The sequence below is a fragment of the Ochotona curzoniae genome, unplaced genomic scaffold, assembly GCF_017591425.1.
Source record: "Ochotona curzoniae isolate NIBS_2020 unplaced genomic scaffold, NIBS_Ocur_1.0 contig_2754, whole genome shotgun sequence".
NCBI lineage: Eukaryota > Metazoa > Chordata > Mammalia > Lagomorpha > Ochotonidae > Ochotona > Ochotona curzoniae.
Genome location: NW_024465582.1, coordinates 25,774,531 through 25,787,999, shown reverse-complemented (window position 1 = coordinate 25,787,999; position 13,469 = coordinate 25,774,531). Strand labels below are relative to the sequence as shown.

The 13,469-nt window shown below is 42.5% G+C and overlaps 1 protein-coding gene across 1 annotated transcript in view; it reads right to left on the bottom strand.

Annotated features, from left to right (window-relative positions):
* The window catches only part of IL31RA (interleukin 31 receptor A), a 34,414-nt gene extending 29,028 nt beyond the window's left edge, over window positions 1-5,386 (bottom strand). Inside the window, exons 1-2 of the mRNA XM_040977337.1 lie at window positions 5,359-5,386; window positions 2,319-2,436 (exon numbers count right to left, since the gene is read on the bottom strand). Of these exons, the coding sequence (XP_040833271.1) occupies window positions 2,319-2,436; window positions 5,359-5,386 (146 nt within the window). The remainder of the gene's footprint in view (window positions 1-2,318; window positions 2,437-5,358) is intronic.
* Between the last annotated feature and the right edge of the window lie 8,083 nt (window positions 5,387-13,469).

The following is a 13,469-nucleotide window of genomic DNA, read 5'->3' as shown; positions in this document are numbered from 1 at the left end:
TTGAAAGATACAGATTGGGCCCAGCACCATAGCCTAGTGACTAAGTCCTTGCCTTGTATGCATCAGGATCCCATATGGGAACTGGCTCATATCCTGGCTACTCTACTGCTTGTAGCCTGGGAAAGCAGCAGAGAGTAGCCCAAATCTTTGAGATCATGCACCCATTTGGGAGACCCAGAAGAAGCTCCAGGCTCCTGCCTTCAGATCTGCTAAGCTCCAGCCGTTGCAGCCAGCAGACGGATGATCTTTCTGTCTCTCCTTCCTTCTGTAAGTCTGCCTTTTCCAATAGAAACAAATAAATGCTTAAAAAACAAAAAAGACACAAATTGGATGAATGAACAACACCTATCTATTTGCTGCCTATAAGAAGCCCATCTCACCAATAAAGAAATGCAGAGAGTGAAAATGAAAGGGTGGGAAAATAAATTTAATGCTAAGGAAAAGTAAAATTGAGCAGAAGTAGCTATCCTAATACCAGACACAACAGACCTTAACACAACACTTTTAACAGAGCAAAAAAGGGCATTATTGGACCGATTCAATTGAAGATGTGACTAGAGTAAATATATATGCCCCCAGTGACAGAGAGACTGACACTTTAAATCAACTGTTCGTGGCTTTAAAAGGAGGCAGAGACTCTAATACATTAATAATAAGCGGCCTCAACACTCCACTTTAATTGATGGAAAGATCAGCTAGAAAAAAAAAACCAATGAAGAAACAACAGAGTTAATCTACAGTACGAACCAAGTGGACCCTCACTGATATCTGTAGAACTTTTCATCCCACAGCTGCAGAATACACATGATTTTAATCAGTGTATGAAAATTCTTCTAGAACAGGTCATTTGGAAGGCCATAAAACAGGTCTCAACAAATTTAAAAAATGAAATCATGCTATGTCTCTTTTCTGATCATAATGGAATGAAGCTGAAAATTAACAACAAACTCCAGGAACTATTCAAATATATGCAGAATGAACACAACACTCCTGAAAGAACAGTGGGTCATAATAAAAAAAAAAAAGAGGTTCCTAGGCCATCAGTGTGGAATATTTTTGATATTTGTCCTATTTCTGCAGTTGAATGTTTACATTTGTTCATGCTGTTGCCTTCGAGCAAGACTGTTTTCTCATTTCCACGCCTCTAGCCCTCTGCTCAAAAACTACCACCTCCATAAAGCCATCTACAACTTCTTTTCTCCTCCAGGTCAAATATTGTTGCTGGGTTCCAGCGCGTTTCTGCTTAGACCATTGACCCACCACAGTGTGCTCTCAGAGCAGACTACATGGAAGCACTTGCACGTTGCCTGGAAGAGGCATTCTGGGTGACACACACACAAACATACTAGCTGTGTGGGAGCCTGGAGAGCACAGTAGGGTAGGACCATCAGGACACTTGAGTAGGAACACTCCATGTTTTCCCAGTTTATACGACCAGCTGAACCACAAGAGTCAGTATGTCCTTATGAAAGAGAAATCAGGAGTAAGTCTACCAAGGTTTTTACATTTGTATTCTACTGATCAGCACTGGAGCTAGAACCATCACATTGAAGAGATAAGTAATTCGCATCATGTATTACAGAGTCTTTTTCAGGACCAAGTCATATACAGAATGGTCACTAACTCCTGCCTTAAAATGGCTGACAGACTGGTCACTAGTGCTGCAAACAATCTTGTTTGCTTTTTCCTTTTCTTTCACAGTAAAGCAAAGAGGAATTACCTTACAGTATGACATCTTGTGGTTAAAAAATCAAGACTCTTTTTTTTGAAACAGAGAAGACAAAGATCATGGGACTCTGGAAAAGTCCCACCTTGCCATATTATTATCAATAAACTCCACTGTGCTCCCCCCAAAAATATTTTCTATCATAAAATATTTTATCAATTTTTTTAAAGTTACGCTTGAGGCAAAGAAGAAACTTTGGGTTCCCTGTCCTGGTGGAACACTTTGGGATCTGGGTCACACAGCAAATCCATGGCAAATCACCTTTTTGTTCTGAGTTCATGGCCCTGCTGACTATGTCTGGATCAACACTTTCTGGAAGGAAAATAGACAGAGGTGAACATAGGAAAGTTTTTTTTTTTCCCACTATGCTTGTAACCGGTCACTGCTCAGCCAATGAAACAGACACTGTGTGGCCGTATCTTTGATCCTCACCCATGAGCATGACTGTATGAGGTCACGATGCACCCTGTGGTCACCTAGAGGCTGCAATTGAAGACCTGTTTCACTTCAGGTAACCTGACTCCAGAATGAGACTGAAGGCTTTGCCTCCTCCCGCTGCGTCTCCCAATAACACACAGGCTCTCATACTTACTACATTCTCTTAACCGTATAACGGGTGTGCCTGATTTCCTTCTCCGGACTCCAAGTGCAAATTAAATTTTTCTCCAAGTAGTAGACACAAGAAATGTTCTCAGGCTTAGCTGGCAGAGCTAAACAAATAAACAAACAAAATCACACAATTTCACGTTAAACATTTAAATGAAAATAAACTCATCAAAAGCTCCATTTGTTGGTTAGTTTCTGGATATAATGCATCCCCCTAATTCATGAAGAATCCTAGTCTATTTCTTCAATCATTCCCTTTGAGGAGCTAGATTTCTACTTTTTACATTCTTACTCAAGGCAGCATATGAGCAGCAGAAACAATTAGAATACCAGGCAAATGTGTTAGCAAGATCCTAAGAAAATCATCAAATGATAGAATCACTCTAAACGATAATAAATGATACAAGCATAAGTTAAAAAGTACAAGATCTTGAACCATTTCACACTTCATTCAGCTTTATGTAAAAATCACTGATTTTCTCTTTCCAGATTGTTGGATAGAAAAAAAAAATCTAGGAAACAGTTTCAGCTGTATTTTTATATCTTAGAAATATATCTCCAGATAATTCCTCTTGTTGAAATTTAGAATTCCCTTCCATCATGAATGATGTGAACAAATTACAGTAAAACTCTTTACCTGTGACTTTGCTGCTATTTTAACATGTCCTTTAAACAGTTAATGCAGATACCTTGAAATATATAATTGTACTGACACTAGTTCTAAAGTAAGGTCATTATCAAACCTAACTATTGCTAGACTTAAATAATTATCACATCTTCTTATTGAATATATTACTAAGAACTTGATATTATAAATTCATTTCTTTCATATTTTGATAATTTCATTCCAAAATATTTTATTTTTTCATAGTATTTGCGTTTACAAAATTATTTCAGGAAATATTTCACAGGCTTTACCATGTGATCAAAGGTTCTCTATCTCTCTTTCTCTCTCTCACACACACACCCTTCCCCAGCTGTATGCAATGGCCTAGGTTGCACTGTACCTAGGCAAATGTTACATTGCTGGGGAAAACACAGGTAATAGCTGGCAGGCACCCTGGGCCTGGCTAATGCCAAATTTGTGTTGACTCTACCAGTGTGACAGCACAATTGCCTATTCTATTATCATTATTTTTTTAAAGATATGTGGGGGCAGACACTGGCACATGAGAAGACAGGGTCTGGGGACCAGCATGCAAGTGTGTAGGCCCTGGGTAGGCAGGCAGGGCCCCAGGCTGGCACAGAACACTGCCAGAGGACTGCGCTTGGGGATCTGGACATGAGAGGCTACGGATTGCTCGGGGAAGTGGGCCTGGAGATGGGAGGGAAGACTGCTGCAGGAAAACGTGACAGGTGAGGAGTGACTTCCACCAACAGGCTACAGCACTTGCAGGGAAATGAGGGGGCTGAGACGGGGTGATTTAAGGACAAAAACCAGAGGGCCTTCTGGGGATAAACCATCCACATGGGAGACCTGAGCTGAGATTGTTGGTATCAACCCCTGCCTGGTGCACACAAAAGCCATGGCTTGGGGGCCTGCCTTGGCAGGGCCCAATCACAGTACTTGCCAGTGAGTATCAGGACAGGGTGTGGGTCATGTTAGGCTAAGCTATAACACTAACCAGCTTATGAGAGAACTGGGACTGGGAATAAATTCTGTGGGGGATTGTGGGCTTACCCCTGTGGGACTGTCATAACAGCTGGCTTATTCAAGGGCTGGGGGAGCTGACAGGCTGAGCTAAGCATGACCATGGAACTCACCGACACTTATGTTACTAGGGCTGGGAACATGCCAGGTTGGTCCTGGTTACAGCACCCCCAAGTGCAACCAAGACCGGAATGTGGGACAGGCCAGGCCACAATAACCACTAGCATACACAAAGGCCAGTACTGGGGGTGGGGGTGAAGGTAGACTGTTCCAGGTAAGAGTCTAACACCTGCTGGCATGCATGAAATTTGATCTTGGAGTGGACCTGGTGGGGAAATATGAAGAACGCCCCTATCGGGCCAAGGCTCCTAATGATGAGCATGTGCACCAGGACTAGATGTTGGTCAGGCTATGTAGAGATGTTTCATTTGTCAGCAGATGTGTGGGCTACCTCTCGTGGGTGGATTTGGCAGGACCAAACCAAACCATAACACACTGGCATGTGAGGGAGCCAGCATGGGGTGCAGGCCATGCTGGGCTAGGTTAGGCTATCATCCATACTGTTTTGCGTGAAAGCCAAGGATGGGGAAAGGCTGGGCAGCACTGGGCTGCAACATCTGATGGCAAAGGCCAAACTGGGTGATGGGTTATGTCTGGCTGGATAGCAGCAACTACTGGCCTGTGCAAAATCTGTGGTAGGGGAGCTATGGGGATGTCCTTGCTGGGCTACAGTTTCCACTGGTGAGCATGAGAACCAGAACTGGGCTAGACATGGCTGCAGTATCCCTTGGCTTGGGTGTAAACTGTGTCTGGGGTATGCCAGACTGGGCTAGGCTCCAGCACCTGCTGGTGCTTACAAGAGCCAGAGTGAGTATAGAATGGGCTGTGACATGTCTCAGGGGTGGGGAGTGGCTGGGTTATAGCACCCAACAGTTAGAGTCAAAAAGAGTGTGGACCTATAGGGCAAGGTTGCTGTACCTGACAGGACAGGAGGTGGGCCAAGAAGCCACCAATGTGCATGAGATCTGCTACTAGGAAGTGACCTGATAGGGGAGCTTGAGGAACTCCTCTGTCAGGACACAATCCCTGTGAGCACAAGAATCAAAGCCAGCAAGAGACCAAAGCCAGGTTATAGTACCTGCTGGCATACGTGTGAATCAAGTCTGGGAGCGGGCCAAGCTGGGCCAATTCATAAACCCACTTTCAAATGTGAGAACCAGCACAGGGTGCAAGATAGGCCTGGTTGTGCCACAACACCAGACACTTCACGTTGGGGTTGGGACTGGGGGCTGGCTTGGCTGGCCAAGGCTGTAGCACCGATCAGCATGAGCTGGAAGTGGGAGCAGGATGGGCCAAGCCAGGCTGTAGCACTCACTGTTGAGTGTTGAGGTGAGGTGAGCCATGCCAGTCTGGGTTGCAGCTCACAGTTCCCACTGGCACACATAAGACCCTGGTATAGGGCCGGCACCATAGCCTAGTGGCTGAAGTCCTTGCCTTGTATGTGCCAGGATCCTGTATGGGCACTGGTTCATGTCCCACTGGCCCCATTTCCCATCTGGCTCCCTACTTGTGGCCTGAGAAAGCAGTAAGTAGAGAGTGATCCAGAGCCGTGGGACCCTGCACCCACATTGGAGACCTGGAGGAGGTTCCTGGCTTTGGATCGGCTCACCTTTGGCCATTGTGGCCACTTGGGTAGTGAATCAGTAAATGGAAGATCTTCCTCTCTGTTTCTCCTCCTCTCTGTATATCTGCCATTCCAATAAAAATAAATAAATCTTAGCAACAACAACAACAAAAAAGATCCCAGGGTGGAGGGCAAGCCCTGCAGGGGAGCTGTGTCAGGGCTCACCTGCTGGTCACTACTGGTGCTGGTAAAAGTGAAAGCTGGGGCTGGAGGCAGATCAGGCTGAGCAGGGCTGCAACACTTGTCAGGCTGCATATAAGCTGGGTTGGGAGAGAGCCAGGTTGGGCTAAGTGACTGTATCCATTGGTACATGCATGAATGAGAATTACATGAAGTCTGATTGGGTTTTGCCACAGCATCAGCTGGCAAGTGCTAGAACTGGGATCAAGTCTTGTGAGGCTAGACTATAGAAACCCCTGAAAGTGCAAGATCCAGGGCTGGGAGGGACCCTAAGAGGGAAAATGTGGACACCTCTCTGATGGGCAGCAGATCCCTCTGGTAAGCATGAGAACCAGGGCTGGCACCAGCTGACTTGAGTGTGGGCTGGATAGAGTTGTTGGATTGAGCCAGGCTCCAATGGCCATTGGTGTGTAATAGAGCCAAACAGGATGTAGAACAGACTGGATCAGTTTGCTGCACATACCGGCATACACAGGAACCAGGGCTGGAGGCAAGCCTGATAGGGGTTGCTCTGTCGAGGCTTCAGTTCCCACTGGTGTGTGTGAGAGAGCAGTGTGTGTGATGGGTAGGGCTAGGGTGGATCACAGCACCCATTGAGTTGTGTATGAGATGGGGCTGGGGAAAAACTGACCAGGTGACTGCATCCACTAGTGTATATGTAGACTAATGTGGGTGATAGACTGAGCCAGATCCCACACACGGGAGTCAGGTTGGGGACCCCCTGCCTCCAACAACTAGATCATTAGACTCACAATTCCAAGCACAATAAAAATCACAGGATCTGTGATTTGACCATGTGGCACATGTGTCAAAACTGGGTTTCCTTGGTTGCCGAGTCCTGTGCAGTGGACAGCATGCTCAGATGCTCAAGGGAGACATGACAACTGGTTCATTGAGGCCTGCAGAGGACATCTAGTACCATGGAGCGCAGAACAAATTGGACAGCTCACCCAGTCAAGCTTTGACAGTATGTATTTGGGCAAATCAAGACTAAGGTGGACTATGTCAGCAAATAGACCTTGGGAGGATTTCCTCAATCTTAAATCAACAGAATCAATAGCATCTCAGAACTACTAAAACAATTTAAGTAGTATCCTATGAGCATGCTCCACATTGGGAACCTTGGGATGACATTGGGTGATCGTCCCCCATTCCTGGGTACTGATGTTATTGGGCTGTTGGGAGCAGCCATCGCCCTTCTCCTCCTACTTTCCCCAGATATAGGAACAAAAAAAGGAATTTGGGGGCAGTTGTCTCATCCAATTTCCCTCATTCCTGGATCTTCCCCATCCTAATTGGTGGTCCATATAGATATGCATCCCTCTCATGAAAGGGTTAATTACCAAGGTGGATGTATTCCAGGAACTCTAGAATCTGCTAAGAAACGCCTGCATCCTGTCATGGGAAAAACCCTGCTTTCTGAAACACCAGGAAGCAAACAGGAGATAGGAATAATCTTGGAATTTTTAGAATTCCCAGGAAGGACAGATTCTTTCAAGGCATGCTGTTTACTGTCTACATTGAAGTAATAGGATTGGAATCCTGAGCTTTTGCATATAAATCTTTATTGAATTCTAAACATGGTAAATTTTTTACCTGTTTTCTGCTCTATGTCACAAAATAACTTCTTATTATGTAATTACCCAATATCATGTAGCTAGTGATTTCCTCATAGATAATTGCTATGAAACCCCCATTTACTTTGTTTGATATGCTTCTTGTTCATGGCAAGAGGTGGCCACTCAACTGAAATTAAAAGCCACTTCACTCGCCTTCGAGTCTGGCAACATTTTCTTAAACTCTTACACTCTTACCTATGTAAACATCATCAAAATACATTTTTAAAAATTTTTACTTTTTATTATTATCATCATGTTATGATATAGTTGTAAGGGCCATGGGATTTCTCTTCCCTCACTGAGTTACCCTACATTATTACAATAGTACAGTTCTTTGTAAATAGTCATATGTACATCATTATGGGCATGGACAATGGCAGACAGTCCAGCATCCTATTGTCAAGATATTGTAAACAGTTTCATTGGGAGTTCATCTTTGTCAGGAAGTAGAGATGCATACTGCATTGTATCCTCACACGAGATATGATAGTCTGCATTACACAGTTACTATACATCCCCTTAAATGAAAAGCCACAAAACAAAATCAACAACAGGAAGAAAAATAGTTTACATTGCCATGAGGTTAAATAACATGAAAGTGGATATGATAGTCTCCATCACACAGTTATTATACATCACCTTAAATGAAAGACACAAAACAAACAAGAAGAAAAAAGAAATGAATAATGCTGTGAAGTTAAATAATGTGCTACTGATTGACTAATATGTTACCGAAGAAATGAAAAAATCAAGAACCTTCTTGAAGAAAATATTGCTCCTATATGATCTATGAGCCATTGAATAATTTAATGAGAAAGGAAGTACTTTGGAGAAATGAAACTAAAATGATCAAAATCCATGAGATACAGTTTCTGCTGATCTTTGTTGTTGAGATAGGTCTTTTGCAGAGAACAAATTGGTTTTGTTTTTAATCCAGTCTACTACTCTATGATGTTTGATTGATGAGTTTAAGCTGATTACATTCAGGATTAATACAAATAGGTGGCAATTTGGTCCTGTCATTTTAGCAATGGGTTGTTCATTGATTTAGTCTTCTGTTGTTATCTTACTTGGGATGTTCTTCACATTTGCCTTTGGTTTTGGTGGGTGCTATTCCTTTTGTCAAGGGATCATCTTTCAGTATCTTTTGTAGAGCAGGTTTGGAAGAGGCATATTTTAAAAATTTCTTTTTATCTCATTTTATGACACAGTTTCATAAACTCTGGGATTCCCACCAAACCCTCCCCCCATATTGAAATCCTCCATATTGTCACAGTAGTACAGATCATAATCAGTCATGATTCCTTCATGGTGGGCATGGACCACACAGAGTTCAGCATCTTATTGTTCAGACAAATTCAATAGTTTCCTTGGAACACTATCCTTGGTCTGAAAGTAGAGCTGGCAGGATATCATCCCCTCCAATGAGATGTCACTAAACAACTTCAACAACAGGAAGAAACATGGAAATTAACAACATCATGAAGTTAATTAACATGGTATTGAGTGATCAATGTTAGAAAATACAAGTTTTTAGCCACATCCTGTAACTATTTCCTTGACATTTCAATTTTAGTATATATACAACTGGTTGCTATAAACCTAGAAATGGTTCATAGGGTACTATTCAGCAGCTTACAGAATTCAAGCATGATTATTACTGAACTTTGCAAATTTTAGGATGGTCCAAACAGGCTTATAATTCTAACAAGCCATGTTTTAATGACTGAGAAGCAGAACAGTTTTAGGAGGGGTATGCAAAGCAATCAAGTGCCTTCGTGAGGAGTAACTGATCTTTGTGTCCTACCTAGTGAGGTATATGGTAGTTCAATCTGACTTTTTCCTGTCTGTTCTAAGCTTTCCCTATTGCTCTCTGTCTATCTGATCTAATTTTGGAGGCTCCAGAGTGACCCTGATGGTCATTGCAAGAGGGTGGAGAGCCAAAGTTGGAACTAAGTAAGGACCAGAGAAAGCTTCTCTTCTGAGTCCTGAAGGAAGTTTACTGTTCTGTTTCTGAGGACTGTTCAGGGCTCCTGGCTGTTGTTCTGATTAGATCTAGTGAGGAAGGATCTGGGCTTTGGAAGAGGCATATTCTTATAAAATTCTTCCACAGTAAAGAAAAGTTAATTCTTTTTCAAAGACAAAGGAAAGCTTTGCTGGATATGTTATCCTGGGCCAACAATTTTTTTCTTTTAGAGTCTGGAGTACGTCACTGTGAGAGGTCTCCTATAGATTTAATTACCATTCCTCTATATGTCAGTTGATTTTTTTTAAAGCTTTATTTTATTTTTATTACAAAGTCAGATATACAGAGAGGAAGAGAGATGGAGAGGAAGATCTTCCATCCGATGATTCACTCCCCAAGTGAGTGCAACGGCTGGTGCTGTGCCGATCTGAAGTCGGGAACCAGGAACCTCTACTGGGTCTCCTACGTGGGTGCAGGGTCAACTGCTTTCCCAGGCTACAAGCAGGAGCTGGATGGGAAGTGGAGCTGCCGGGATTAGAACCAGCGCCCATATGGAATCCCGGCATGTTCAAGGTGAGAACTTTAGCCACTAGGCCATGCCACCGGGTCCTGTCAGTTGATTTTTTTCACATGCACATTTAAGATCTTTTCCTTACGTTCAATTGAAGACAGCTTGATTATCATGTGTCGTGGTGAAAACCACTTTTGGTCAAGTCTGTTGTGAGTTCTGTGCTCCTCCTGGATGTGGTTTCCCAATTCTTTCTCTATATTAGGGAAATCTTCCCTTATTATTTAATTGAATACACCTTTAATCCCAGTGTCTCATTCTGCTCCTTCCGGGACTCCCATAACTCTTTTATTTGGTCTTTTAATAGTGCCCTTCAGTTCTTGAACACTTTTCTTGACTTGATCCAGCTCTGCTTCCAGCTTTTTGTTGTTTTTTTCCTGGTAACAGGAAATATCTTCCAATTCTGAGATTTTTTCTTCTGCCTCCTTCATTCTATTTTTGGAGACTCTCCACTGTACTTTTAATTTGCTCCACTGTATTCTTCATTTCTGATATATCAGCTTTCATTTGATTCATTTCATGTGTGACATATTAAATTTCTTGAATGCCTGCTTTATGTGCTTTTCATTGTTGATAAGAAATTTTATAACAAGTGTTTTGAATTCTGTATGCCCAATTTTCTCAATGTCTTCCTCAGTTAACTCTGAGATTGACAAAGTAGTTTGCTTCTTTGCAGGGGAGTCTTCAGTAATATTCATTGTTCCTCTGTCTCTTCTTCTCCTTGGAGAAGGTTTCTAAGCTCTGTCACCCACAGATCTACAATTTGATTTTACTTATTGTGGTTGGTACAAGGTTCTTTGTTTGGAGTTCCAGGTCTGGGGTCTTATGTTAGATTTCCACTATGGTCTCCATAGCCGCAGCTCCTGGCTCACCAGTCACTACCTCCTGTGATTCCGATCTGAGGTTGCACCATTGTCTGTACAACCTTTCTCCTACTTCCTGTTAGAGCAGTTTCTAGGATTAGGGAGATACCAGGTGTCCTAAATAGCTAGGCTGTTGTTGGTGGTGACCTTGCTGGAACCTGTTGGCCTTTAGGTCTGAGGGCCACACAAACCTATTTTGACTCATATGATGCTATAGTCGGTATTATTTTCCTGTGGGACCAGTGCAATGCACTGAGCTCAGTGAGTTCACTCCCAGTTCAGTGCATGCACAGCTCACTGCGGTCCCTGCAGTTTTTTTTTTTTTTTAAGATTTATTTATTTTCATTGGAAAGGAAGGTAGATTTACAGAGAGGAGGAGAGACAGAGTGAACCGTCCACTTGTTCACACCCCAAATAGCTGCCACAGTCAAAGCTGACCAATCCAAAGCCAGAAGCCTCCTCTGGGTCTCCCACTTGAGTACAGGGTCCCAAGGCTTTGGGCCATCCTTTGTGCTTTCCCAGGGCACAAGCAGGGAGCTGGATGGGAAATGGAGCAGCCAAAACACAAACTGGCTCCCGTATGAGATGCTGGGTCTTAAAGGGGGAGGATTAGTCAGTTGAGCCATTGCACAGGCCCCTCTTTCAATTCTTATGATGACATACTTTCCATTTATTTTATAATCACAAGCTTGATTTTCCACTAAGGAGATAATTTAACTAGTAGTAAGTAGAAAGTCAGTCAACTGTTCCTCAGGAGTATCAGCAAGGACTATAAGCAATAATCAGATAATCATATTTCAAGCTGTCAGTTTCAAGCATGAACTGCCTTTTTGCGCTTTATCTTTTAGTTCCCACAATTAGGAGAAAACATGATATTTGTCTTTTGGGGACTTAGCCGTTTCACTAAGCATAATGGTCCAAAATTGCATTCATTATTTTACTAAGTTTTTGTAGTTCAAGGTAGACTAAACATGTAAACAAAAATATTGAGGCTCAATAGGGCATGTAAGACAAGAGAGGAAACACAGAGGAAGAAAGGGAGAAGGAAATTAGGAGATGAAAAAACTAAGGATGAGGCAGCTTCTGTAGGTGTTTTCTTTGTCATCTGTACCTGAAGTCAGGTTTAAATAAAGCCTTCACAGAAATTAAATCATTCGAGTATGAGCTTCTGCACTGTGAAAGACTTAAGCATTTTCCTGTAACACGACTTTGCTGTCATATATAAAATTCCCTGTAATATAACTTCTGTCTCTACTCCCTGCTGAGATGACTCACTCGTTTTTTGTTGCCACAGCTTCCTTATTAAATCTAGCAACTGGCGACCACCCTCGTTCTCTTCCACCTTTCTGCTGAAATCGACTAATTTGAAAACTGGTTCTTAATCCTAAAAATATTTTCTCCCTTGGCTTCAGAGATAGGATATTCTTTTGGGTCGACAGTCTGATTTTTCAATTCCAAAGGGGTGGCAGTAGGTCAAATTAGAGTGTCTAGAGAGGGAGTGTTGGCTCTATCCTGAGTGAAGCTGGTAGCTCAGGTGCTAAAGAGATATGGATGAGGATAATGACTTGTAGAAGAATCTAACTCTCATTATTTAATTTTAAAATTGAGGTTGTAATACTGGGTTTAGGAGAGATGTCTGAAGCACGATTCCTAATCAATGAATCATATTTCATTGAGAAAGAATGGTATTTTTTCTTTAACATTTATTATTATTTTTACTGGAAAATCAGATATACAGAGAGGACAGAAATATTTTTTTGTTGCTGATTCACTCCCCAAGGGGCTGCAACAGCCAGAAATGAGCTGATCCAAAGCAGGGAGCCAGGAGCCTCTTCCAGGTCTCCCATGGGTACAGAGTCCTACGGATTTGGGCCATCCTTGACTGCTTTCCCACACCACAAACAGGGAGCAAGCTAGGAAGCTGAACTGCCAGGATATGAACCAGCACCCATTTGGGATCCCAGCATGTTCAAGGCGAGGACTTTAAGTCACCAGGCTGCCACAGAGGGTCCAAAAGGATGATATTGGAAAGCAACAGCTTGGAGTCTTATCCAAGTGGTCTGAGATTTAGGATAGTTTTCAATCCTAAAAAAAAAAACTGGATTTGGGACAGAAAATACACTTTTCCTTCAACTTTTTTTTTTCTTTTTGGGTGACTGTGGAATTAAATTTCCTTTTTTCATTCTCTCATTTTTTTATTGTTATATTTAAACTTAGCAGTTTATAGTATTTGTGCATTTTAGGATAATCAAAACAGACTTATAACTCTAACAAGCCATATATTAACAATTGAAGAGTGGAACAATCTTAGGCATGTGAGCAGAGAAATCCCCAATAACTTAGCAAGTGCAGAATAACTGAACTCTGCATTCTATCTAGTGGGGTCTAGGAAAAGCCAAATCGGGGGCCTGACCAGTAAGATACAAAATGAGCAGTTATAAGCCAGCTGAATTTTTCCTGTTCATTCAAAGCTTTCTATATTAGTCTCTCTGTGACTGTCTGAGCTAATCTGGGGGTTCCTGAGCAACCCTGGTGGCCAGCGCAAGAGAGGATGGGGAGTCAAAGTTGGAACTAAGGACCAGAGAAAGCTCCTCTCTTGAGTCCAG